General features: G+C 43.1%; 1 protein-coding gene across 4 annotated transcripts in view; it reads left to right on the forward strand.

Moving 5' to 3' along the window:
• usp47 (ubiquitin specific peptidase 47) overlaps positions 1-25,769 on the forward strand; it is a 151,263-nt gene that overhangs the window by 112,728 nt on the left and 12,766 nt on the right. For 2 of the 4 annotated variants that reach the window (XM_052028850.1, XM_052028847.1), the window contains exons 19-21: positions 3,105-3,224; positions 11,453-12,236; positions 24,516-24,691. In XM_052028850.1, the coding sequence (XP_051884810.1) occupies positions 3,105-3,224; positions 11,453-12,236; positions 24,516-24,691 (1,080 nt within the window). Of the gene's footprint in view, positions 1-3,104; positions 3,225-11,452; positions 12,252-24,515; positions 24,692-25,769 lie in introns of all 4 variants that reach the window. The other 2 variants (XM_052028849.1, XM_052028846.1) reach the window with 1 other exon arrangement.

Below are 25,769 nucleotides of genomic sequence, written 5' to 3' on the forward strand. Positions count from 1 at the left end.
GGTGGCTAATGTAATCCCATTATTTAATAAAAAGTAGAGAGGGAATGGTCAGCCTGATATAAGAACACAAACAAGTTGTAGCAGGTGTAGACCACCTCTCAGACTCTGGCTTACCATTCAATGTGATCGTAGCTGATCTTCCCCAGGCCTCAATTCCTCCTCTACCAGATCTGCATAGCCCTCAATCCCCCGATCTTTCAAAAATGTATCTTCTAATGATCCAGTCTCCACAGCTCTCTGGGGTGGGAAATTCCAGTGACTCACTGCCCACTGCGAGAAGAAATTTTTATGTACCTGTTTTAAATGACCAACCCCTTTTCTTGAAATAATGTCCCCTCATTAGCAGATACATCTCGGCATCTGCCCTGTCTGCCTCCTGAGGATCCTATATGTTTCAATAAGATCACCCCTCATGTAAACTCCGAAGGATACAGACCCAACTCTTGATAGGGGGAATTGCTGGAGTCCATTATAGAAGATGTAATGGCAGAGCTCTTGGAGAACTGACGTGGACTTGTGAAAGGGAAACCAAGCTTGACAAATCTTGAATTTTTGGAGGATATAACTAGCTGAATAGATACACGAGAACCAGTAGATGTGGTTTCAGAAAGCTTTCAGTGAGATCGCACATAAGAGATTAGCATGCAAAATTAAAGCACATGGTATCAGGGGTAAGGTGCAGATATGGATGAACAATTGGCTGGTGGACAGGAAACAGTAGGAATAAACAGGTGTTTTCCAAGTGGCAGACAGTGACTAATGGGATACCACAGTGATCAGTGCTGGGACCCCAGCTATTCACAATACATATTAATGAGTTAAATGTAATAGCTCCAGGATTGCAGAGGACACAAAGCTGGATGGAAGGGTGAGCTTTGAGAAGTTTGTGGAGAAGCTGCGGGTTGATTAGGACAGGCTGAGGGAGCGGCCAGACACACAGCAGGTGCAGTATGACGTGAATAAACACGAGGTTATCCACATTGGCAATAACAGGAAGGCAGATTACTATCTGAAAGGCAATAGATTTGGAAAAAGGGGAGGTGCAATGAGACCTGTGTCCTTGTGCACTGCTTGCTGAAAGTAAACATGCAGGTGCAAGAGGCAGTTAAGAGGCATCTTGTACACTGGCCTTCATATCAAGGGGATTTGAGGGCAGAAGCAGGGATATCTTGCTGCATTTCTACAGTGAGACCCTACCCATGAGTATACTGTGCAGTTTTAGTCTTGTCTGAGAATGTTTTTGCTATGGAGGCAGTTCAGCAGAGGATCACCATCCCTGGGATAGCAAGGCTGATGTATGAAGAGAAATTGAGTCAATTAAACTGAATTCGCTAGTGTTCGGAAGAACAAGAGGGGATTTCTCACAAACATACTAATCGGATTGTACATATTAGATGCAGGAAGGATGTTCCCTATGGTGGGGCAGCCCAGGATCAGGAGTCAGTCTTAGCTTAAGGCGTAAAGCACAAGGTTGAGTGGTGAACCTGTGGAATTCTCTACCAAGGAAAACAGTTGAGGCCAAATAACTATAGAACATAGAACACGACAGCACAGTACAGGCCTTTCAGCCCACAATGTTGTGCCAACATTTTATCCTGCTCTAAGATCTATGTAACCCTTCCCTCCCACACAGCCCTCCATTTCTCTATCATTCATGTGTCTAAGAGTCTCTTAAATGTCCCTAATGTATCTGCCCCACAACCTCTGCCGGCAGTGGATTCCACGCACCCACCACTCTCTGTGTACAAAAACTTACCTGACGTCCCCCTTATACCTTCCTCCAATCACCTGAAAATTATGTCCCCTCGTGTTAGCCGTTGTCGCCCTGGGAAAAAGTCTCTGACTGTCCACTCGATCTATGCCTCTTATCATCTTGTAAACATTATATGTATTCAAGAAGGATTTAGATAAGGTTTTTATTGCTAGAGGGGTCAAGAGATACAAGGAGAAAGCTGTAACAATATTTGCTATGTTTCAGTAAGAAGATATTAGGGGAGATGATAAAAAGCTTGCCCAAATTTGCAGAATATAAACTTCCCGGTTAAAGGAGAGGTGAAAGCAGAGTTTGCAGAAGCGAATTGTGGAGTTTGGGCTCAGCAGCTGAAGGCTCGTCCACCAACGGTGCTGGGGTTAAATTCAGCGATAAGCAGGAAGCTGGAGCTAGAGGTGCATAGAGATGTTGGAGAGCATTAGAGCTAGAGGATGCTACAGTGATCAGAGGGGGTAGTATTGGAAATGAGAATGGAAATATCTAAATTGAGGCTTTGCTGAACTGGATGTCAGTGCACAGAGCTGATGGTGAATGGGACGTGGTTAGGATATGGACAGCAAAGTATTGGATGAGCTCAGAGTTACAGTGGGGGTGAGGGAGGCTGTAGAACAAAGGAGGTCATCTGGGACCGAACCGGGAATAGTCAGATCATTAACAAATGCACGGGTGAAGGTCACAGCAGCAAATGAGCTGAAGAAGGGGCAGAGCCTCCTGATGTCAGGAGGGTGGAAGTAAACGGTCTTGGCAATGAATCATTTCTTAAGATCAAATAAGGTACCAAATACAGTGCAACAAACAATCTGCTGGAGGAACTTAGTGGGTTGAGCAGCATCTTTGGGGGGGTGGGGGGGGGTGGTAAGAAAGAATTGTTGATGTTTCGGGTTGAAACCCTGTATCAGGACAATTTGCCCTGAACCTAGTCTTTACACACCTCTATCCCCCATGGGGGAAGGTATTAAAGCCCTCTGCTTTCTGCAACAAAGATCCAACCAGTTCCCCTCCACCAACACGCTCTTCTGCCTGGCTGAACTTGCTCTTACCCTGAACAACTTCTTTTAATTCCTTTTCTCTCACAGATGCTGCTCAACCCACTAAGTTCCTCCAGCAGATTGTTTGTTGCTCTAGATTCCAGCATCTGTAGTCTTTTGTGTCAATCAAAAAATGGTTCAGTGTCAGACAGATAGTAGAAGGAAGAATGGGGCTGTGGTAGTGTTTGGCTGCCATTTAGTAAGGATATTAATAAAAAAAAGTGTTTTCCTTAATTTGAAAGTTAGCGTGGTTTTTTAAAAGCTATCCCTTATGGGAATCATTTGCCTTTTGTTTCAAATCACAGGCAACAGGACTCTCTGCTGAACACATGCGTATTGTACTAGAGCGCTGTTGCAATGACCTGCGGTTGCTTCATGTGCCCAGCAAAACACTGAAGGCTGAAGGATTCTTCAGGAGTAATAAGGTGAGTTTACAAGATCAGTAAAAGGATGATGGAGAAGCAGAGGGAGCTGGATGGTTGCAGGTGTGTGATTTAAGCAACTCCAGTTTAATAAGAGTGGAGCAGGTAGTGTTAAAACCTTTTGGTATGAAACCACCTTTAAAAGAACTGTATAGGATGAAGTGATTAAATACAGATTATAAAATACTGCTTTGCTGAAGGGAAATATTTTAATGTGGAATATGATTTTCATACATTTTTCATATTCATATTTTCCTTTTGACAGGCCGTTCAGCCCATTGTGTCGATGCTGGCACTCAGAGCAATCCCCATTTATTTTTCTGTACCCTATTCTCTCTCCTGTGCTCATTAATTCTCCCTGATTCTCTTACCACCTACCTACGCTAGGTGCAATTTATAATAACCTACCAACCCAGGTCTTTGGGATGTGGGAGGAAACTGGAGCACCCAAGAGAAGCCCATGCAGTCACGGGAAGAATGTACAAACTGCCACAAACAGCACTGGAGATTACGATTCAACCTGGGTCGCTGGTGATATTGGGCAGCAGGTATACCTGCTGTTCCATTGTGCTGCTCCTGTTGTGCAGCTAATTGTGAGATTATACAGAGAGGGACTGTGTGTGTGAGTACATTTGTGCTTGTGTGTATGTGAATGCACAGTTATATTCTTTAGTTAATCTAGATTCTAGATTTCTTTATTAATCACATGTACGTTGAAACACACAGTGAAATGTATCTTTTGTGTAGTGTTCTGGGGGCAGCCCTCAAGTGTTGCCACGCTTCCGGCGCCAACATAGCATGCCCACAACTTCCTAACCAGTAGATCTTTGGAATGTGGGAGGAAACCGGAGCACCCGGAAGAAACCTACGCAGACACGGGGAGAACGTACAAACTCCTTACAGACAGTGGCCGGAATTGAATCTGGGTCACTGGCGCTGTAAGGTGTATGCTAACCGCTACACTACCATGCCTGCCTGTCACATAATACACCAGTTTAAATAATTCATTTCCTTTGGGAAACCGATTGTTTAAGCCTTTATACTTCAAATAATCTGTGCTTTTAAAAAAAAGGATACTGCAATTTGTGAAACTTTTTATGTATTTTGTAGATCAAGAAATCATTAATCCAAAGCATTCATAATTCATCCAGAATTTTACTACATGCATTGATCCAAATTTTGAAAAATGTGCAAAGGCATATATGTAATCTCACAGAGCCTCGATGATTACAAAATGATTTGCAGTCAATGAAATTATTTTGAAGTGGAGGAAATGTGACAGTTAATCTGTGCAGAGCAAACCCCCACAAGCAGCAAAGGGATAATGATCAGATCTGCTGTAGCAATGTTGTTCAAAGGACAAATATCAGCCTGTGACACTTGGGGGAGCTCGCATTTCATCAAAAATATCAACACTGGCATATTTCACAACCGTGTAAGAGAGCGCACTCCCAAGTCTAATTAAATATCAGAATTCCCGCACTTCTTAGTGTGTAGTACACCTACAGTATTGAATATGGTCATAGTCAAGTTTATTATCGGCACAAGTACGTGTGTGCACAGGTGCAATGAAAAACTTACTTGCAGCAGCATCACAGGCACATAGCATCAGATAAGCAGCATTCACAAGAAAAACAAATTAATCATAAATTGTACACAATTTGTACAAGAGAGAACACATTAGAACAAAAAAACAAAGTTCATTTTAGTGCAATGTGGTCATTGTGTTGCTAAACTAATGATTATAGTTGTGCCGGTTGGTTCAAGAGCGGAATGGTTGAAGGGAAGTAGCTGTTCCTGAACCTGGTGGTGTGGGACTTCAGGCTTCTGTACCTCCTGCCCGATGGGAGCTGCGAGAAGATGGCACGGCCCGGGTGGTGGGGATCTTTGATGGATGTTGCCTTCTTGAGGCAGTGCCTCCTGTAGATACTCCCAATGGTGGGGATATACAGTGGTGAGCAAACCAGTGCAAGGGATAAATCCACTGAACCTTGTTCTCTCCAATCCCCCTATAGTGATGCATCTATTCTGGACAGCAGTGGTAGGAGTGAGCACTTTAATATCCTCACATTGAGGACACTTGCTATCATGTGTGGCACTGTCATCATGTTTATGAGCTAGACTAAGCATGGATTTGGCAGCTCAAAGCATGGCCTCCAGGAGGCATTGTTGACCATCATCAGCAACAGAAATGTACACCAGCACAAACTTCATGGCCTGCCATATCTCAGACAGCACTACAGTCAAGCCAGAGGATCAACCCTTGATTAATAAAGAATGCAGATGGCCATGCTTGGAGCAGCACCAGGCATTACCTAGAAATCATGTGCTAACCTGGTAAAGCTGCAGCAGAAGTCCATATGAATGCTAAACCATAGGGGCAGCATGTAGAAGGCAAAACTAAGTGATCCCGGAAGCAGTGGATCAGATGAGTGACTGTAGTCCTGCCATGGGCAGTTCTGAATGGTGACAGACAATTAAATCACTAATGAGTGAAGGCATTTCCAAAACAACAACTCATTAATGTTAGCAGGCCCAGCACAAGCACTAAAGATGAGGCCGAATGTGGCTACAAATTCTTCAGCCAAAAGGAGTGAGTCGATGGTTCATCTTGGCTTCCTCCTGGATCCACACATCAGAAAAAACAAACCAGCTAATACAATTCAATCCATTAATACAGTGGCATGCAAAAGTTTGGGCACCCCTGGTCAAACTTTCTGTTACTTTGAATAGCTAAGCAAGTAAAAGATGACCTGATTTCCAAAAGGCATAAAGTTAGAGGACACATTTCTTTAATACTTTAAGCAAGATTACTTTTTTATTTCCATCTTTTACAGTTTCAAAATAACAAAAAAGGAAAAGGGCCCGAAGCAAAAGTTTGGGTACCCTGCATGGTCAGTACTTAGTAACACCCCTTTTGGCAAGTATCACAGCTCGTAAACGCTTTCTGTAGCCAGCTAAGTGTCTTTCATTTCTTGTTTGGGGGATTTTCACCCATTCTTCCTTGCAAAAGGCTTCTAGTTCTGTGAGATTCTTGGGCTGTCTTGCATGCACTGCTCTTTTGAGGTCTATCCACAGATTTTTGATGATGTTTAGGTCAGGGGACTGTGAGGGCCATGGCAAAACCTTCTGCTTGTGCTTCTTGAGGTAGTCCATTGTCAATTTTTGAGGTGTGTTTAGGATCGTTATCCTGTTGTAGAAGCCATCCTCTTTTCATCTTTAGCTTTTTTACAGACAGTGTGATGTTTGCTTCCAGAATTTGCTTGTATTTAATTGAATTCATTCTTCCCTCTACCAGTGAAATGTTCCTCGTGCCACTGGCTGTAACACAAGCCCAAAGCATGATCGATCCACCCCCGTGCTTAACAGTTGGAGAGGTGTTCTTTTCATGAAATTCTGCACCTTTTTTCTCCAAACATACCTTTGCTCATTGCTGCCAAAAAGTTCTATTTTAACTTCATCAGTCCACAGGACTTGTTTCCAAAATACATTAGGCTCGTTTAGATGTTCTTTTGCAAACTTGTGACGTTGAATTTTGTGGTGAGGATGCAGGAAAGTTTGGAGAAAAAAGGGTGCAGAATTTCATGAAAAGAACACCTCTCCAACTGTTAAGCACGGGGGTGGATCGATCATGCTTTGGGCTTGTGTTGCAGCCAGTGGCACGGGGAACATTTCACTGGTAGAGGGAAGAATGAATTCAATTAAATACAAGCAAATTCTGGAAGCAAACATCACACTGTCTGTAAAAAAAAAGCTGAAGATGAAAAGAGGATGGCTTCTACAACAGGATAACGATCCTAAACACACCTCAAAAATTGACAATGGACTACCTCAAGAGGCACAAGCTGAAGGTTTTGCCAAGGCCCTCGCAGTCCCCTGACCTAAACATCATCGAAAATCTGTGGATAGACCTCAAAAGAGCAGTGCATGCAAGACGGCCCAAGAATCTCACAGAACTAGAAGCCTTTTGCAAGGAAGAACAGGTGAAAATTCCCCAAACGAGAACTGAAAGACTCTTAGCTGGCTACAGAAAGCATTTACAAGCTGTGATACTTGCCAAAAGGGGTGTTACTAAGTACTGACCATGCAGGATGCCCAAACTTTTGCTTCGGGCCCTTTTCCTTTTTTTGTTATTTTGAAACTATAAAAGATGGAAATAAAAAAAGTAATCTTGCTTAAAATATTAAAGAAATTTGTCCTCTTTAACTTTTTGCCTTTTGGAAATCAGGTCATCTTTTACTTGCTTAGCTATTCACAGTAACAGAAAGTTTGACCAGGGGTGCCAAAACTTTTTCATGCCACTGTATCAAGGAATGGCTAAGATACAATGTAAGCTATAGGACTTGGCAACATCCCTGCTGTAGTACTGAGGAATTGTGCTTCTAGTCATATCTGTACAATTACAATAGGACCATCTATCCAACAACGTTGAAACTTGTCCTCTTAAAAACAATAACTCTAGTCTGACTACTGTGAATCATAAGCAATGTGGTGGGAGGTGCTATTATCGCTGTTTCCTGGTACAGCACACAAACAGGCCCTTTGGCCCATCTAGTCCATGCCAACCTGATCTTCTGCCGAGTCCCATCTACCTGCACCTGGACCGTATCCCTCCAAACCCCTCCCATCCACGTACCTATCCAAACTTCTCTTCAATGTTCCAATTGGACCCGCATCTACCACTTCTGCTGGCAGCTCGTTCCACACTCGCACCACCCTCTGAGTGAAAAAGTTCCCCCTCAGATTCCCCTTAAATATTTCACCTTTCACCCTAAACCTGTGACCTCTAGTTTTAGTCTCACCCAGCCTTGGTGGGGGGAGGAAGCCTGCATGCATTCACCCTATCTATACCCCTCATAATTTTGTATACCTCTATAAGATCTCCCCTCATTGTCCTGCATTCCAGGGAATAAAGTCCTAACCTATTCAACCTTTCCCTATAACTCAAGTCCTGGCAACATCCTTGTAAACTTTCTCTGCAGTCTTTCAAGCTTATTGATATCTTTTCCGTAGGTAGATGACCAGAACTGTACACAATACTCTAAATTTTGCCTCACCAACGTCTTGTACAACTTCAACATAACATCCCAACTCAATGCCCTGATTTATAAAGGCCAAAATGCCAAAAGCTCCCTTTATGATCCTATCTACCTGGCACTACTGTCAAGAAACAATGGGTCTGTATTCCCAGATCCCTTTGTTCTACTGCACACCTCAGAGCCCTACCATTCACTGTGCAAGTCCTCCCAAAGTGTAACACCTCACACTTACCTGCATTAAATTCCATCTGCTGTTTTTCAGCCCATTTTCCCAGCTGGTCAACGTCACACTGCAAGCTTCGATAGCTTTTCTCACTGTCCACTACGGCCCCAATCTTGGTGTCATCCACAAATTTGCTGATCCAGTTTACCATATTATCATTTAAATCATTAATATAGATGATAAACAACAATGGACCCAGCACTGATACCTGTGGCATACCACTAGTCACAGGCCTCCAGTCAGAGAGGCAACCATATACTACCACTCTCTGGCTTCTCCCGCTAAGCCAATGTTGAATCCAATTGGCTCCTTCATGCTGAATGCCAAGCAACTTAACCTTCTGGACCAGCCTCCCATGTGGGACTTTGTCAAAAGCCTTGCAAAAGTCCACGTAGACAAATGTCCACCGCCTTTCCCTCATCGACCTTCTTGCTCACCTGGTCAATTTGGGTTTTGCTGGAACCACTGGATTCCAGATTTCTTCAGAACCTTAGTCCAAAGGTGGACCAAAGCACTGAAATCAGAGGTGACATGCGAGTAACTGCTCCTGACATTGGGGCAGCATTTGAAAGAGAGTGGTGTGAAGGAGCCCTGGTAATTCTGAAGCCAATCTGCGTCCTGTGGTTAGTCACACATGGGTCAAACAGAGAGATGGTGTGGTTGTTGGAGGTGGGTCATCCCAATCCGTAGACATCACTGCAAGAGTTCCTCAGAGCAGTGTTCCTTGGCCCAAATGTTTTCAGCTACTGCAATGACCTTCCCTTCCTCATAAGGTTAGAAATGGAGATGTTCGATGCTGATCCCATGATGTTCAATTCCATTCGCAACTGCTTTCAAATAAAGCAGCCCATCCCTATGTGCAGCAAGACCTAGATAACAATCTGAGCATGGGCTGTAACATGACAAGTAATATTCATGCCATAAAAGTACTAAGCAATGCCCATCTCCAACAAGAGCGCCTAACCACCATCCTTGACATTTAATTGCCACCCCACCCATCATCCTGTGGGTCACCATTGACCAGAAACCCTTACTGGAATGCCTCTATGTATACCGTGGCTGTAAGACCGGATTAGAGGCTAGAGGTATCCTACAGTGGACGATTCACCTCCTGACACCCCAAAGCTTGCAACACACAAGTCGGGAGTGTAATGGAATGCTCTTCAGTAACATCGATCAACGCTGAAGAGTTTTGTCAACAAAGCAGGCAGCTTGATTTGCACACCATTCACCACCACTGCACTGTGACTGCAGTGTGCACCACCCACAAAGTACATTGCAGGTTACTTGTCTCAGCTACAATGACATTATTTCCCAAACTTGTGACCTCTATCAACAGGTGCATGGGAACACTACTGCCTTTAGATTCCATTCCAAGTTGCACACCATCCTGACTTGGAAATAATTGCAATTCATTCATTGTTGCTGGATCAGCGTCTTGGAACTCTCTCCCCAACTACATTGGGAGAGCACCTTCAACCTAGTGACCACGGTGGTTCAAGAAAGCAGGTCACCATCTTTACGTGGGACAGTTAGGTTTGGACAATAAATGCAGTCTTTACCAACAATGTCCAAATCCCCCCAAAAAAAATTTTAAAAAAGGACACAGTGGGGCAGCACGGTAGCATAGCAGTTAGCGCAATGCTATTACAGCGCCAGCGATCGGGGTTCGATTTCCCGTCGCCGTCTGTAAGGAGTTTGTACGTTCTCCCGTGTCTGCGTGGGTTTCCTCCCACATTCCAAAGACGTACGGGTAGGTTCATTTGGGTTTAAAATGGGTGGCGCGGACTCGTTGGGCCGGAAGGGCCTGTTACCACGCTGTAAATAAAAATTCAAATTTAAAAGACACTGAAGATGCTGAAAATCTGATGTTAAAAATTGCTGGAGTTACTCAGTAGACTGGGCAGCATCTGTGGAGAGAAATTGAGCTAATATTTTATCTCAATGACCTGTCATCAACTGCAAAGTTAGCTGTGTTTCTGTTTCTATAGATGTTGCCCAACCTGCTGTGCTAATTTAAGGTTTTTGAGTGGTTTGTGTTAAAGTGGACATCAACATAACATTGTAACCAGTAATTCATTGGGGGTGTTGTGACTGAGTCACCAGAGAGACACTGTGAAGCTGGTGATATAAGAGTCTTTATTCAACACAGCGGATCTTCTGAACAGAATCTAGTTCTCTCCTCACACAACATTTTATACTTTTTAAACGTAAAGACAACAATAAACGATTAACTACAGTTTCAATGGCTATAATTACCTACTTTAACATTTTGAAAGTTAGACAAGTGCTTTTGCAGAGTTACATATTTACAATGGGAGCACATCCCAACTAGCAGAACCCCTTTGACTATCAGTGACTGGTCTGAAAGCTTCTCAACACAAGCTCCAGACACCCAAAATATACCCCTTTTGTTACAGTGTTGAGGGACGGCTCCCTGATTATACAACTAACCAGAATATTAAGTGACAAAATAGACCTGTCCTGAACTGCGCATTAAGTGGCAGGACGTGTCTTTAACAGTGTGTTAATACACAGGATGGCCACTAATTGCCTTCCCTGATCTCATCCTGAAGTTTCCAATGACCACAAATTAACGTGAATGTTCGTCTGTTGTCTTCCCCTGCGTAGTTTCAATGGGACAGAACCAGAATGTCCCACATCCAATGATTGGTTTTAATGGCAAAGTATCATTTGAAGTTAAACAGGTTTTATTTCCTGAAGACTGGTTCTCATTTTAATTAATATCTCCTATCCATAATTTCATAACACTAGAATAATCCCTAACATTCATGAAAAACCCATAACCAGAGTAGTAATGCATGATCATGGAGCAGTTTGCCTTAAATCATACATATGTTTAAGAACAATGCTAGATAAACAGGAAGGTTTAAGATGGCATTTATTCTGTGTGAGACTGCAGAACAGTGATTTCAATCCATGTTAACCTGAGTTTTACTGTGTTCTAGATATTTGTCGAAAGCATGGACACGCAAGATAATCAGGCACCGTTCACTGAATCTCAGCTCTGGCATCTACTAGACCAGCATGCCAACACCATTCGGCTGTACGTTTCGTTGCCGGAACAGTCGCCGGGGTCCCAGGGGCTGAGGTGTCCACATCAAAAAGCGGCAGGAGATCCAGTCAGCCAAGAAGACAGCTGCGAGTCTGCAAGGGGGTCTTCAGCCCGCAGGAAGCCTGTGGAGGCTATTTTGGAGGAGAGCACAGAGAGACTGAGAAACCTTTCACTGCTGCAGCACCAGCAACAGTCATCCTGCACGTTGGGAGGGAACGGCGATGGACTGAAAAGCTCAGAAGGCAGTGACTTTGAAACGATCGAGTCCCCGTCACAAGAGACCGAATTGTCGGCCTCTGTGGACAACAGGGAACTGGAAAACCGGATTCCCTCCTCGGATGCCGAGGCCCCGCTGCAGTCGGAGGAGCGGTCGGATTCTGACGTGAACAATGATAGGAGCACCAGCTCCGTGGACAGTGATATTCTCAGCTCCAGCCACAGCAGTGACACTTTGTGCAATGCGGATACGGCCCCCATTTCCCTGACCAACGGCCTGGACTCTCACAGCATCACGTACAGTCGCCGCTCAAAGGCCAGCGAGGGGAAGAAGGAGACGTGGGACACGGCGGAAGAGGATTCGGGGACGGATAGCGAGTATGACGAGAACGGGAAGGGTAGAGGATTAGCGCGGTACATTTACTTCAAAGCAGAGCAGTGCACATCTGAGGATGGATCAGGTGATGGACAGAAAAGTATGTTGCATTCTGTGTTTAGTGCTTATTAAAGGAACTGTTTCTGTTGTGTGATGACAGGATTGTCTGTCTTCTGACACCACCAACCTGCTAAGTAATGAATAATATAACTGCAAAATGCAGTGACTGTTTCTACTGACCTAAGATGCATCGTGCTATTGCCTGTTCCAGCAAAAAAACTTGTATTTGTATTGATGTAGTTTTCATTTGATTTACGTTTTAGGATGTGGGTTTTGCTGGACTGGAGTTTATTGCCTGTCCCTAATTGCTCTTGGTAGTGATCCTCCTTGAACCACTGGAGTCATTTTTGGTGAAGGAACTCTGACCATAGCATTGAGAATGGAGACACTAGGGACTGCAGATGATGGAATCTGGAGCAACACACAAAACGTGTGGGTTTGACAGTTGGGATTGGTGTGGGGAGCAGTGCATTCAGAGGGGTGAGGTTGGAGTGGGCAAGGGGAGTGAAGTTGAGTTGGTTGATGTCCCATCAGTAGTTAGAAATGAAAGGATCCAGAGAGTGCAGAAGAATTGGTTTATTATTGTCACATATACTGAGGTACAGTGAAAAACTTGTGCACTCTTCATACAGATCAATTCATTACACAGTGTATTGAGGTAGTACTAGGTAAATCAATACAGAATGCAGACTAAAGTGCCAAAATTTCAGTGAGAGTGCAGTGCAGGCAGACAATAAGGTGCATGGTCATAACGAGGTAGATTGTGAGATCAAGAGTCCATCTTATCGTACTAGGAAACCATTCAATAGTCTTATGATGACAGGATAGAAGCTGTCCTTGAGCCTGGTGGTACGTGCTTTCAGGCTTTTGTATCTTCTGCCTGATGGGAGGGGGGAGAAGAAAGAATGTCCCAGGTGGGTGGGGGTCTTTAATTATGCTGGCTGCTTTACTGAGGCTGTGAGAAGTGGAGGGGAGACTGGTTTCTGTGATGTGCTGAGCTGTGTCCACAACTCTCTGCAGTTTCTTGCGGTCCTAGGCAGAGCAGTTGCCGTACCAAGCCATGATGCATCCAGATAGGATGCTTTCTGTGGTGCATCAATAAAAGTTGGTGAGTGTCCAAGGGGACATGCCAAATTTCTTTAGCCTCCTGAGGAAGTAGAGGCACTGGTGAGCTTTCTTGGCCGTGGCATCTACGTGGTTGGACCAGGACAGGCTGTTGGTGATGTTCACTCCTAGTAACTTGAAGCTTTCAACCCTCTCCACAGCACTGTTGATTTAGACAGGAGCATGTACGCCGCCACCCTCCCCCACACCCCACTTCCTGGTCAATGACCAGCTCTTTTGATTGGCTGCCTTTTTTTGTGGGGGTGGAGCTTTTCCTGCCACCTTTTTTATGTGGCTATCTCCCCTCTTTCTTTCCAGCCCTGATGAAGGGTCTTGACCCGAAACATTGACTGTCCATTCCCTCCATGGAAGCTGCCTGTCCGGCTGAGTTCCTCCAGCACTTTCTGCGTTGTTGCCTTTACTTGTGCTTAGAACAGTGCAGTCCCGGAACAGGCCCTTCGGCCCACTGTGTCTGCACCAACCGTGATGCCAGTCGAACTAAGCCCATCTGCCTGCACGTGGTCCTGGCCTCTTCATGTGTCTGTCTAAATGCCCCTTAAACATTGCTGTAGCATCTGCTTCCACCACTTCGCTTTGTAGCAAACTGCTCCAGGACCGTGCTTTCAACATTGTCCCCACTCTATGCTTGGAGGTTTCTCCTGAATTCCCCATTAGATTTATAGGTGGCAATATTACGTTTCTATCGAGTTCTTATCTTTTCCACGTGTGCCTGGCAAGTTACTCCATAATTTTTAAAGATCTTTAAAATAAAGTTCAGTGCTGGTAAATGTGAGGTGATTGCAAACTTAGATATTCACCAGTTTGCCATCTGGCTGGTGTCTGCCCTTTCATTTGCTGTCTCTCTGCTTCACCCATCCCCCTCCACTGCCCTGCCCCTTTTCTCACCCTCTCCCAATTATTTTGTAAGGAAGTAGCATCATTTGCTTTCACCATGACGTAGTTTAGACAAGGAAATTGCAAACCCAATAATCTGGGAGCTAAGGTTATGTTTAAAGCCTGTTATTTCTTATCTGTCAATATAAGTATCCGGTCTGTTCATCGCAGCGACGATGTTAAAAAGAAATAAATGAAAAATACAGATGGTAATTTCCTGCAGATTTCTGATGTTGGCAAGGATATGAAAAAGCAGTTGCCAACCTACAGAGAAAACTCTCCTGACAGAAAATACTCACAAATTAACCTCCTGTACCTCTTAGCAACGGATAACCGTGCAGCCAGATTACACATCTTGGCAACAAAATAGTAAACTTACACGTTTGGTAATCCTGCCTTCGTAAAACTTACCATGAGTAATGCCACAGGAATTGTCCTTGTTTATTTTAAAATACCAGAATTACTGAGTAAGTAGATTAAGAAGGATGTGGTCTTCAATTTTGCCGTTACTCTGCCGTTTAAATAGCTTTCCTGTTTAAAAGTTTAATTCCTAGGACTTTTTCCTAATGTTAATCTGCTCCCCCAGTGGAGATATGATAATTGTCAACGATCTTCACCACTACCATTCCCCCATCACTTTCAAGTCAGAGCAGCAATTGACCCTCGCACAGTTCTTCTAATGTGGCTGCTGATAGGGAGAATTTTGAAGTTTGAAGTTAGAAGTGCAATAGTTGAAGGGCCTGCTACGACTCTGGGCAGAGGCTAGAGTGTGATTTGGGACTGTAGTTTTCAAGCAAGAGCGTGTAGTTGTGGCAAGTTGCAGGGGCAGGGTCGATGAGGCCACAGAGGGTTTTTGATGCCGATACAGTACGTGGGAGAGTTTCTGACTGGAAATGATGCAAGTATTACCAGACAGAAAAATAATGGGTGTAAAAAATGTTGGTACTACAACAGGTAGGAGAGAAAAATAGTTCATATTGTATGTTAATGGTATTTGCAGCTAATGTGAGCTGGGTGGGGATCTTGAGCAACTTTTAAAACTATTTTTGTCCTTCAAAGCATTAACATTTAATATGGAAATAGTTCAAGATACTTAAACTGTATGAACCATATGTTTAGGCTACAAGGGACAAATACTCCTTTACTTTTTAGAATTTGCTTAGTGGTTAGACAGCTTTAAAGTGCTATCCAAGTATAATCACTCCCTAAAACCCACTTCATCATCATGAGTAGGTCTTGTTTTTCATGGCTTACTTGGATTCTAAGGTTATTGAGGATCAAGCTTTCAAAATGATTTAATTCGTCCCTTCCACTTTTCTGCATTAGTTATTTGGCTAAGATACCATTCTGTAAGCTAAATGCCCACACTTAGCAATTCTTCAGTTTTGTAATCCCCTTTTCTCATGGGCTACTATTATTTTGTCAATCAGTAATCATATGAACAGATTAAGACACTTCATAAAACCTAACCCTTTCACCAAACTTTTTGATTGATCCTTTTGTGTCAATTTATATTCAATAACCTTGTCTGAAGCACTTGGAAAAGAGTAGGACAGTTAGGGTTCTGACGAAGAGTCTTTGATCTGAAACGTCAGTTCTGTTTCTCTTCCCACAGATACGGCCTGACCTGCCAAGTGTTTCCAGCATTTTCTGTTTCTATTTTAGGCTACTTAGCTTCTTGAGCCTTTTGCACCATTTATCACCAACCATAGACATTACTGCACATAACTGCTTGTAACCCAGATCGCTGAATAACATTTAGTTAATGGAAACCTATTAATTTCTGATTCAAAATTAATAATTAACTCAACGTTTCCAACAGTTTGTTAGAGGAGAGTTGCAGTCTGTGTAGAAGTGTCTCCTAATTTTACTTGGGTCCTGTCACCATACTCCCTGGCCAGCAAAAATGGTTTCTCTCTACCTACCTCTTAGTGTCATGAACATGTTGATCACATCGCTCTTTAAATCTTCTAACTCTATTTTGTGTAATTCCTCTTTGTAATATAATCTTTGGGTGTGAGCATCATTCTGAGATGTGCACTGCTCTTCCTCCTAGGCCAGTATATCCTTCGTAGGACATAAAATAGAACAGGAACGGGACCTTCCACTCACAATGTCCACGCGGACCATGATGCCAATTTACACTATGCATCTGCCTGCACGTGGTCTATATCTCTCATCTTCATGTCTCAGTCTAAATGCCTCTTAAACATTGCTATCAAATATGTTCCTACCACTCCCTGTTTTTTTTAAATTGCCTTGTAAATCTCCTTTAAACTTTCTCCCTCAAACTTATGCCGTCAAGTATTTGACATTTCTGCCCTGGGAAAAACACACTGACTGTCTACCATATCTATGCCTCTTATAATTTTATAAACTTCTATCAGGTCTTCCCTCAGCCTCTGACATTCCTGGGAAAACAGTCCAAGTCTGTCCAACCTCTCCTTATAGCTAATACTCTCTAATCCAGGCAACATCCTGGTGAACCTCTCCTGCATCCTCTCCACAACCTTCCTGTAATGGGTTAACCACAACTGCACACAGTACTCCAAATGTGGCCTAACCACAGTTTTATACCTTCCAAAGATGTTTTGCCCAGAAGAGAAAACAAATGTTCAAGTGTGATCTAATCCTGGGGCTGTAACATGTTTTAACCCCTTGCATTCTGATCCTATCCAGCCTGTATCCCTGTTATAGGAAAGATGTGGTTAAACTGGAAAGAGTGCAGAGGAGATTTACGAGGATGTTGCCGGGACTCAAAGGGCTGAGTTATCGGGAGAGGTTGGCCAGGCTGGGTCTTTATTCAGATAAAGATAAGATAAGATCTTTATTAGTCACACGTACATCGAAACACACATCTTTTGCGTAGTGATATTTTGGGGGGCGGCCCGCAAGTGTCGCCACGCCTCTGGCGCCAACACAGCATGCCCATAACTTCCTAACCCGTATGTCTTTGGAATGTGGGAGGAAACCGGAGCACCTGGAGGAAACCCACGCAGACACGGGGAGAATGTACAAACTCCTTACAGACAGCGGCCAGATTGGCAGTTACAGAAAACCATTAAAAAGACTAATAGAATAAAATCATAGAGCATTACAGCACGGATACAGGCCCTTCAGCCCAACCAGTCTATGCTGACCACAGTGCCCACACAGCTAATCCCAATTTCCTGCATTTGGCCCATATCTCTCCAAGCCCCCACCCTCCCCCCCCCCCCCCCCCCCACCTCCATGTACCTATCCAAGTGCTTCTTAAATGATTCTATTGTACCTGCCTCACCCACTTCCTCTGGCAGCTCGTTCCATATACTCACCACCTTCTGCGTGAAAAAGTTGCCCCTCAGATCCCTTTTAAATCTTTCCTTTCTCACCCTAAACCTATGCCCCCCCAGTTTGGGAGCCTCCTACCCTGGAGAAAACACTTTTACCATCCACCTTGTCTATGCCTCTCATAATTTTAAACACTTCTATAAGGTCGCCCCTCATTCTCCTACTCAGTTATGAGGAGGGATTACACAAAGTGGAATTTGGAAGGTAAATTGATGGAAGTTGTCCAGATATTAAGGGGAACTGATTAAGGAGCTATTTCATCATGAAAGAGGAATCCAGATTGGGTTTAAAATTAGATTCAGGTTTCTCCAGAGAGGATGGTATAAATTTGGAAGTTCCTCCAACAAATCATTGTTGTTTCTAGGTTAATTTTTAGTTTTAAATCTGAGGGTTGCAGATATGCCCACCAAACGTGTTCATGGGGCAGATGTGTAGAATTCATTTACTGACAAACCATAAATGATGGAACAGCCTCAGCTCTCCTATTCCACTGGATGTTTTGCCATTATTTTCTTTACTAATCTACTTTTAATTTTATTAAGATGGATTTTTTATGCCTCCCGTGATGGCTTCTTCCACTACAGCAAGTACTGATACAAAATAATTATTTAGTCTGCCCTATCTGATCCCTTTTTATTTAAATCACCATGGGTATATCTCTATGGGCATATTTTTTTTAAAGAACCACATTTGTCTTAAACAACTTTTGATATAATTTGATTTTTATGTTTATCTTATGTTGTAAGTCTTATTATGCAGTATTGAGGCTTTGAAGTGTTTTACCACTACAATGGCATGAAGTCCAATTTGTTGCTGTTATATTAAAATATCGTGTGGGATGTCCATTATATGGTCATCTTATAATCATAAATCTAACATATATCAATCTAACATATCACTGCATTTAATTAGGTTTTCAGACTTTGGATGTTTGTCAGGAATTAAACGATAACACTGAGTAAACAATGATGAAACAAGTCCTAATGAAGTTTACAAATACTGATTGGCAACTGACACAGCTGCACCATCTTTTATCTTTAAAGACAGAACAACCAGTCTGCATTTCCCAATATTAATCCTTGATGACTCCATTTCCAAAATATTTGTAACAAAGGAGGTTATTTAGATTTTTCTAACTCCAATTGGAAATTCTCCATAATCCCCAATTAAGTTTACCCGCCACACATTGCATAAGAATCTGACTTGCATCCTAAACAAACTCTGACTTGACCCAGTGTTTATTTGAAGCCACTTGTTTAGAGGCATAGCCTGTACCTAGTGCCAGAATAATACATTGTGCATCAAACAAAATGAAATTGGTGCTTTTGAAAAAAAATCATACATTTTTCTTAACACAGGGGAAATCTACTGTTATACCTAATGTAGAATCACAGTTACAGCAAACTATTCTGTATGAATACAATTGAAAAATATTTAAGAAATCAGAGGATTGGTCCCAATCACTCTTGAGCCCTTTGCAAAATAACAATAACTAAATGCTGCCCAGTGAAATCCCACAATCATTGGACAAGAAGCACTTGAGAGGCAACAAATGACGGTAACATTTAAAGATGATTGCCCTTCTTTCAAGAATCATGGTACATGTGGACCATTTGTCCCTCATTCCTGGAGCTGCTCTCTGGTAGAACTATTGGTTCCATTCCCCTGCTCTTTCCCCAAGCCCTCTAAATCCTTTCCTGTTTGTAGGTTGTTGAGGAATCTGCTTCTGATACCCTTTCAGATCTAGTATTCAATATACAAAATAAGTTTGCTTATCTTTGGTTTGTTTGTTAAGTGACCATAAATCTACATCCTCTTGTTACCAACCTTCCTGTCCCTGGAGGAGGTTTTTCCTTACTAAAGCCAAATCATATCTCCCCTTACCACCTCTGTAGGAAAGAGAACAATGTCAATATATGCAATCTCCCACTTCTGGAACCACTTCAATAAATCTCTTCTCTGGAGCCCTGGCATCCGCCCTTGGGTATGCTGTCCAGAATTATTTAAAGTAGTTCTTGTGTTTGTATTCTGTGCCCAGCTGAACAAGGCCAAGAGCTGTATCTGAACTTTTTAAATCACTCCATAGTATCTCTGTCCTGTGGAGTTCTTCATGCTCCCGTGAAGAATTCTTCATACAATGACATTTTTATAGAAAAAGTGTGACTGTAAATGACAGTTCAAAAGAAGTTTTAAGCTACTTTGTGGTTAAACTTGAGTCTTTTTTGTCCAAGGGGTCTTGAGTTAAATCTGATGTCACACACTGGAGTGATAGAGTAGGATGATCTGGTTGGTAACCAAATGTGTGGTAAATAATTCCAGTAACAGTAATGAAAGCTCCTTTTCATCTCCAGCAAGATTGCCAGCCCTTAAATTACATCTGGAGTTTATTACACCATAATATGGAATCCTTGAAGTAAAATAGCAAGTCCATTGTTAGTGATGCTAATTTAATTGGAGCTATCAGATGTGCGCCTACACAAGGTGTCTGACCACATTCAGAAGCCATAAATATAAGTCTGTCACTGATAAATCTAGCAGAAGCCTCTTTACCCAGTATGGTGAGAATGTGAAAGTTGCTACCACTCAGTGGTTGAGGTGAATAGCAGCAATGGATTCAAGCAGAATTTGTATAAACATCAGGACAGAGGAAGAAACAGAAGGGTGTGGTGATGGCTCGGAGGTAGCTTGTGTGGAACATAAACACTAGCTTGGAACAGCTGGACTGAATAGCCTGTGTAGTGTAATTCTGTATATGCCCATCTTTTTTATTTAATATTATTTCTCCTGCTAGTTACAAAATAATCCATAAATTCTGCTCATCCAATCGGTATTTCTTCATCATGTCACCGTCTTCCCTCGACTGAATTAATGAGAGGTGTGCTTGGCTGGGTTAGTAAGTGACATTTTTATTGCTTTAGTATTGAATGCCAGAAGTAGTACAATGCTGGAATAGTTTGTTCTGTGTTATAAACTCTGGCCATTTCCACATTTAGTGCCCCAGTAGAATGTGAACATTAAAATAAAACTAATGGATTAACACACAAGTTCCTTGCAGTCTAATTAAGTGGAATAAGTCCTTGGGAGAGTATACCAATCAAAACATTGTTTTGTTGCTACTGGCAGATTTTCAGAATGACTTCTCTCTACATCAGTTTCGGCTCAGTTCACTTTGCAGCTTTTAGTCTCCAAGTCAGCATAGGAAAAGCCTCACCAAGGCGTGGGCAGGACAGAAGTTAGTGAACTTGTTTCAACCTCAAGCTACTTTTAAAACTGCCAGTCCCTAGCATGATTGTATCTCACGGCAGGTGGTGAACATGAGGGATGGGAGAGGAGCAGGTTATTTGACCTTCAGAATCTGGTTGATTTTCTACTTTGGTTCTGTTCCCTTGCACTATCCCTAGATCCATTGATTTTGTTAATAACCAGAAATTTGGCAATCTGTTTGAATGAACTCTGTGACTGGTATGTATGTTCTAAAGATTCAAACAGTTCTCTGGGGTAGAGAATTTTAAAGATTCATCACCCTCTGAGTGAGGAGACTTCTAAGTGGCCTCCCTGTATTTTGAGACTGTGACCCCTTGTCTTGGACTCTGATGGGAAGCATCCTGCATCCCGCCTGCCAAGTCTCATAGTGATTTTTGTAAATTTCAATGAGCTCTCCTCCCAAATAGAGAATACAGGCCAGATCTATTCGATCTCTCCTCACTACAGGAAGGATGTGGAAGCCATAGAAGGGGTGCAGAGGAGATTTACAAGGATGCTGCCTGGATTGGGGAGCATGCCTTATGAAAACAGGTTGAGGGAACTCGGCCTTTTCTCCTTGGAGTGATGGAGGATGAGGGGTGACCTGATAGAGGTGTATAAGATGATGAGAGGCATTGATCGTGTGGATAGTCAGAGGCTTTTTCCCAGGGCTGAAATGGTTGCCACAAGAGGACATAGGTTTAAGATGCTGGGGAGTAGGTATAGAGGAGATGTCAGGGGTAAGTTTTTTACTCAGAGAGTGGTGAGTGTGTGGAATGGGCTGCCGGCAACGGTGGTGGAGGTGGATACGATAGGGTCTTCTGAGAGACTTTTGGATAGGTACATGGAGCTGAGAAAAATAGAGGGCTATGGCTAAGCCTAGTAATTTCTAGGGTAGGGACATGTTCGGCACAGCTTTGTGGGCCAAAGGGCCTGAATTGTGCTGTAGGTTTTCTATGTTTCTAAATGGCGAACCCGAGGGTTAAAAGCATCAATATTACCAGTCGCAGGAAGTCTAGCATTATGCACGGGTGCATTAAATGCACGCTTCTGATAAACCAGCTGAGAATAAGAACCCTGTGCACTTGTGGCCCAGGATTTGTAGCCGCATGGTGGCAGGTTTGATGCCATTCACCGTCCTTTGAATTGTGGAGAGGAAGAGCTACCCAGTGAATTGTGAATTGTTCCAGGTTTCAGGACGTTCTCCTCACAAAAATTACTATGACCTTAACCTCGAGTGAATCTCATGAATTTGAAGCACTGATATCATTAGAGTTATAGGGTAATTCAGCATGGATATAGGCCCTTCGGCCCAACTAGTCCATACCGACCACAGTGTCCACCCATCTGGTCCCAATCTCCTGCATTCGGCCCATATCCCTCCAAGCCCCGCCCCTCCATGTACCTATCCAAGTGCTTCTTAAATGATACTATTGTACCTGCCTCACCCACTTCCTCTGGCAGCTCGTTCCATACACTCACCACCTTCTGCGTGAAAAAGTTGCCCCTCAGGTCCCTTTTAAATCTTTCCCCTCTCACCTTAAATCCATGCCCCCTAGTTTTGGACTCCCCTACCCTGGGGAAAAGACTGTTACTGTCCACCTTATCTGTGCCCCTCATGATTTGATAAACCCCTATAATGTCTTAATTTTTTTTTATTTCCAAAATAAACTTTATTCATAAAAAATAAGTACAAAAGAATAAATACAGTGCAAAACTTTGTATGTACATAATCAATACATTCAGTAATGTTACATTTTTTTACAACCATAACACTTGTCACTCATGTGGCCCGTGGGGTGATCTCAATATTTGAGGGGCTTCCCCAACCGACTCAGCTCCTCCATGTGCGGTAGCGGAAGGAGCCCAGACTGTGGACCTTCCCCACAGAGCGTTAGTATTGACTGCACCGAGCTTCGGTGCCTCTCTCGGCACGTACTCCTGCAGCCTGGAATGTGCCAGTCGGCAGTGTTCCCTTATAGACACCTCACTGTGCTGGAAGACCAACAAGTTGCGGGCAGACCAAAAGGCGCCTTTCACCAAGTTGATGACCTTCCAGCAGCACCTGATGCCTGTCTTGGTGTATGTCCCCGGGAACAGCCTGTAGATCAGAGAGTCTTCTCTTATGCAGCTGCTTGGAATGAACCTAGATAAGGACCCTTGTATCCTTCCCCACACCCTCTTAACAAATCTACAGTTTGCAAAGAGGTGGGTGACCCTCCCCCACTGCTGCCGTCCCGAGGGCTGCGTGCGTTGATGTGTTAATCATCCATTCAACTTGACACAAAGTTAGGACTGGTACCTAGCACCGTTAATGGATGGCGTAAAGATCCTGTCAATAGCTCGCTTTATAATCACAATGCCACTGAGGTTCTCTAGCCCAGAAAAGAAACAAGTTACTTAAACTAGTAATTTGGATTATTTTTTTGTCTCCTAATCTGTCATATCTCTCTTTCCCCACCCCCCCCCGCCCCCCAGCACCTGCTTTGAACTTTCATTCTAAACTTTTTTCACTTGTAATCTTTCATCTGAGCCTTTCTCAGTCTTCTCATTGGTTGAGATGAGAGCCTATTTGTCTGGTCATTCAGAGCCAGATACCCCCCCCCACCCTCTGCACCATAATAGGCATGTTGCTGACCAAAGCATTCTCAGGCTGAAGGGTGAGGGAAGCAGTGTACCCAGCAGGACATGCTCTGATCACCACATCTGAACTGATGTTTGAAACAGAGTCTTCCTGGTCTTTGTTTAACACTGGTCTTGGTCAGAATCAGGTTTATTATCACTGACTTGTATGACATGAAATGTGTTGTTTTGCAGCAGCAATGCAGTGCAAAGACAAAAAGTTACTATAAATTACAAAAATAAATAAATACTCCAAAAAAAAGAAATAACGAGGTAGTGTTCATGAACCATTAAGAAATCTGATGGCGGAGGGGAAGAAGCTGTTCCTAAATCGTTGAGTGTGGGTCTTCAGGCTCCTGTACCTCCTCCCCGATGGTAGTAACGAGAAGAGGGCATGTCCTGGATGGTGAGGGTCCTTGGTGATGGATGCCACCTTCCTGAGGCACCGCCTCTTGAAGATGTCCTCGATGGTGCGAAGGGTTGTGCCCGTGATGGAGCTGGCTGAGTCTACAACCCTCTGCAGCCTCTTGTGATCCTGTGCATTGGAGCCTCCATACCAGGCTGTGATGCAACCAGTCAGAATGCTCTCCACCGTACATCTGTAGAAATTTGTAAGAGTCTTATAACCAAATCTCCTCAAACTGCTAACAAAGTAGAGCTGCTGGTGTGTCGCCTTCGTGATTGCATCAATGTGTTGGGCCCAGGATAGATCCTTGGAGCTGTTGACACCCAGGAACTTGAAGCTGCTCACCCTTCCCACCACTGACCCCTCAATGAGGACTGGTGCGTGTTCTCCAGACTCCCCTCCCTGAAGTCCTCAATCAATTCCTTGTCTTGCTGATAGTGAGTGTTGTCTATACTGGAACTGGGTCTAGGGAGCCAGCAGCACAAAAGATCGTGATAAAGGACCTTGTTGCGGTGTAGCAGTTCCATGGTAACATCCTGTTCCACTCCAACTCTGTTTGTAGTTTAGCTTACACAAAGACACTTCATATGCCTACATAATGTGCAAATGAATGCAGAAGTTTTGACTGAGTGGAAATTGTTCTAATACTGTGTGCACTGAATGCTTGGTTGTCATGTTATTTTTATATCAATTTTATTCTTGCAGATTTGTTGGTGTTTGTTGATAAGCGTATCACACTGGCTGCATTCAAGCAACAGTTAGAGCCTTATACTGGAGTTCCATCATCCCAGTTTAAGATCTTCCGAGTCTATGCTAATAGCCAAGAGTTTGAAAGTGTTCGATTAAACGAAACTCTTTCATCATTCTCTGATGACAACAAGGTGAGAAATGGAATTTAATGTTAGTTCTGTGGAGCCAAGACCTCTGTTTTGGGTTATATGTTTAGCTTTTCTACATCTGATGAATTAAGTAATTTCAAAGTGTTGCAAGACTCTTAAGTAACTTTATCCTCCAGTGTTACATCAAACTGGTTTAGGAACAAAGGCAAAATAGAATGAATGCTGTGACTCGTCAAAAAAGAACAACTACTGGCAATAATCCCAGAGAGAGAATTATTGATTAAGTTTGACCTTGCATCAGAATTGGAGCTCTTCAAGTTTTCAAATCCTTTGTAGACATTTGCAGTATTGACAGAGGTTATTCAGCCTAATGAAGAGCTCTCACTTTCTAGTTTTTAGTCTGTGTTCATTCAAGTAATCCACAATATAAAAACAGGCGAAATGGGTACAATAACAAGGAATGTCTCCGTCATTCAATAAGGTTAGGGTTGACCCTCCAGTTCTATCTCCCTTCCAATTCCCATATCCTGATAGCATCCAAAGATTTATCACCGTCATTCCTGAGTAAATCATTGACTGGAAATCCACAGTCAATGAGCTTCCCATAAGTGGAGAATTTCAAAGATTTGTCGTCACCTTGTGTCTCAAGACTGAATTCCTAGTTTTAGAGTGAGCATGGGGAGTTGTAGGTTAAAGGGGTTTAGTACATGCAGCATAGTTCACAGCTTGCAGAGGGTGTGTCAAGATGAGATACTGGATAAATGCCCATTCCCACTGTGTTCATGCAGAGAGAGGATGTGTGGAGTAACCTGCATTCTGATCCACACACACGATGAGAGAAGTTGGGGACACCTTGCTTATCTCACCCATGGTCAGCCAGTTAATGCAGACATTGGCGGCATCTAATTTTTAGATTAAGAGCAATAATAAGAGCAATATGTCAAAGTCGAGTTTATTGTCAGATGCACAAGTCCATGTGTGCACAGGTGCAATGAAAAACTTACTTGCAGCAGCATCACAGGCACATAGCATCAGATAAGCAGCATTCACAAGAAAAATGTAAATTAAGCATAAATTATACACAATTTTTACAAGAAAGAACACAATTAGAATAAAGTCT

Source organism: Pristis pectinata, chromosome 14, assembly GCF_009764475.1.
Source record: "Pristis pectinata isolate sPriPec2 chromosome 14, sPriPec2.1.pri, whole genome shotgun sequence".
NCBI lineage: Eukaryota > Metazoa > Chordata > Chondrichthyes > Rhinopristiformes > Pristidae > Pristis > Pristis pectinata.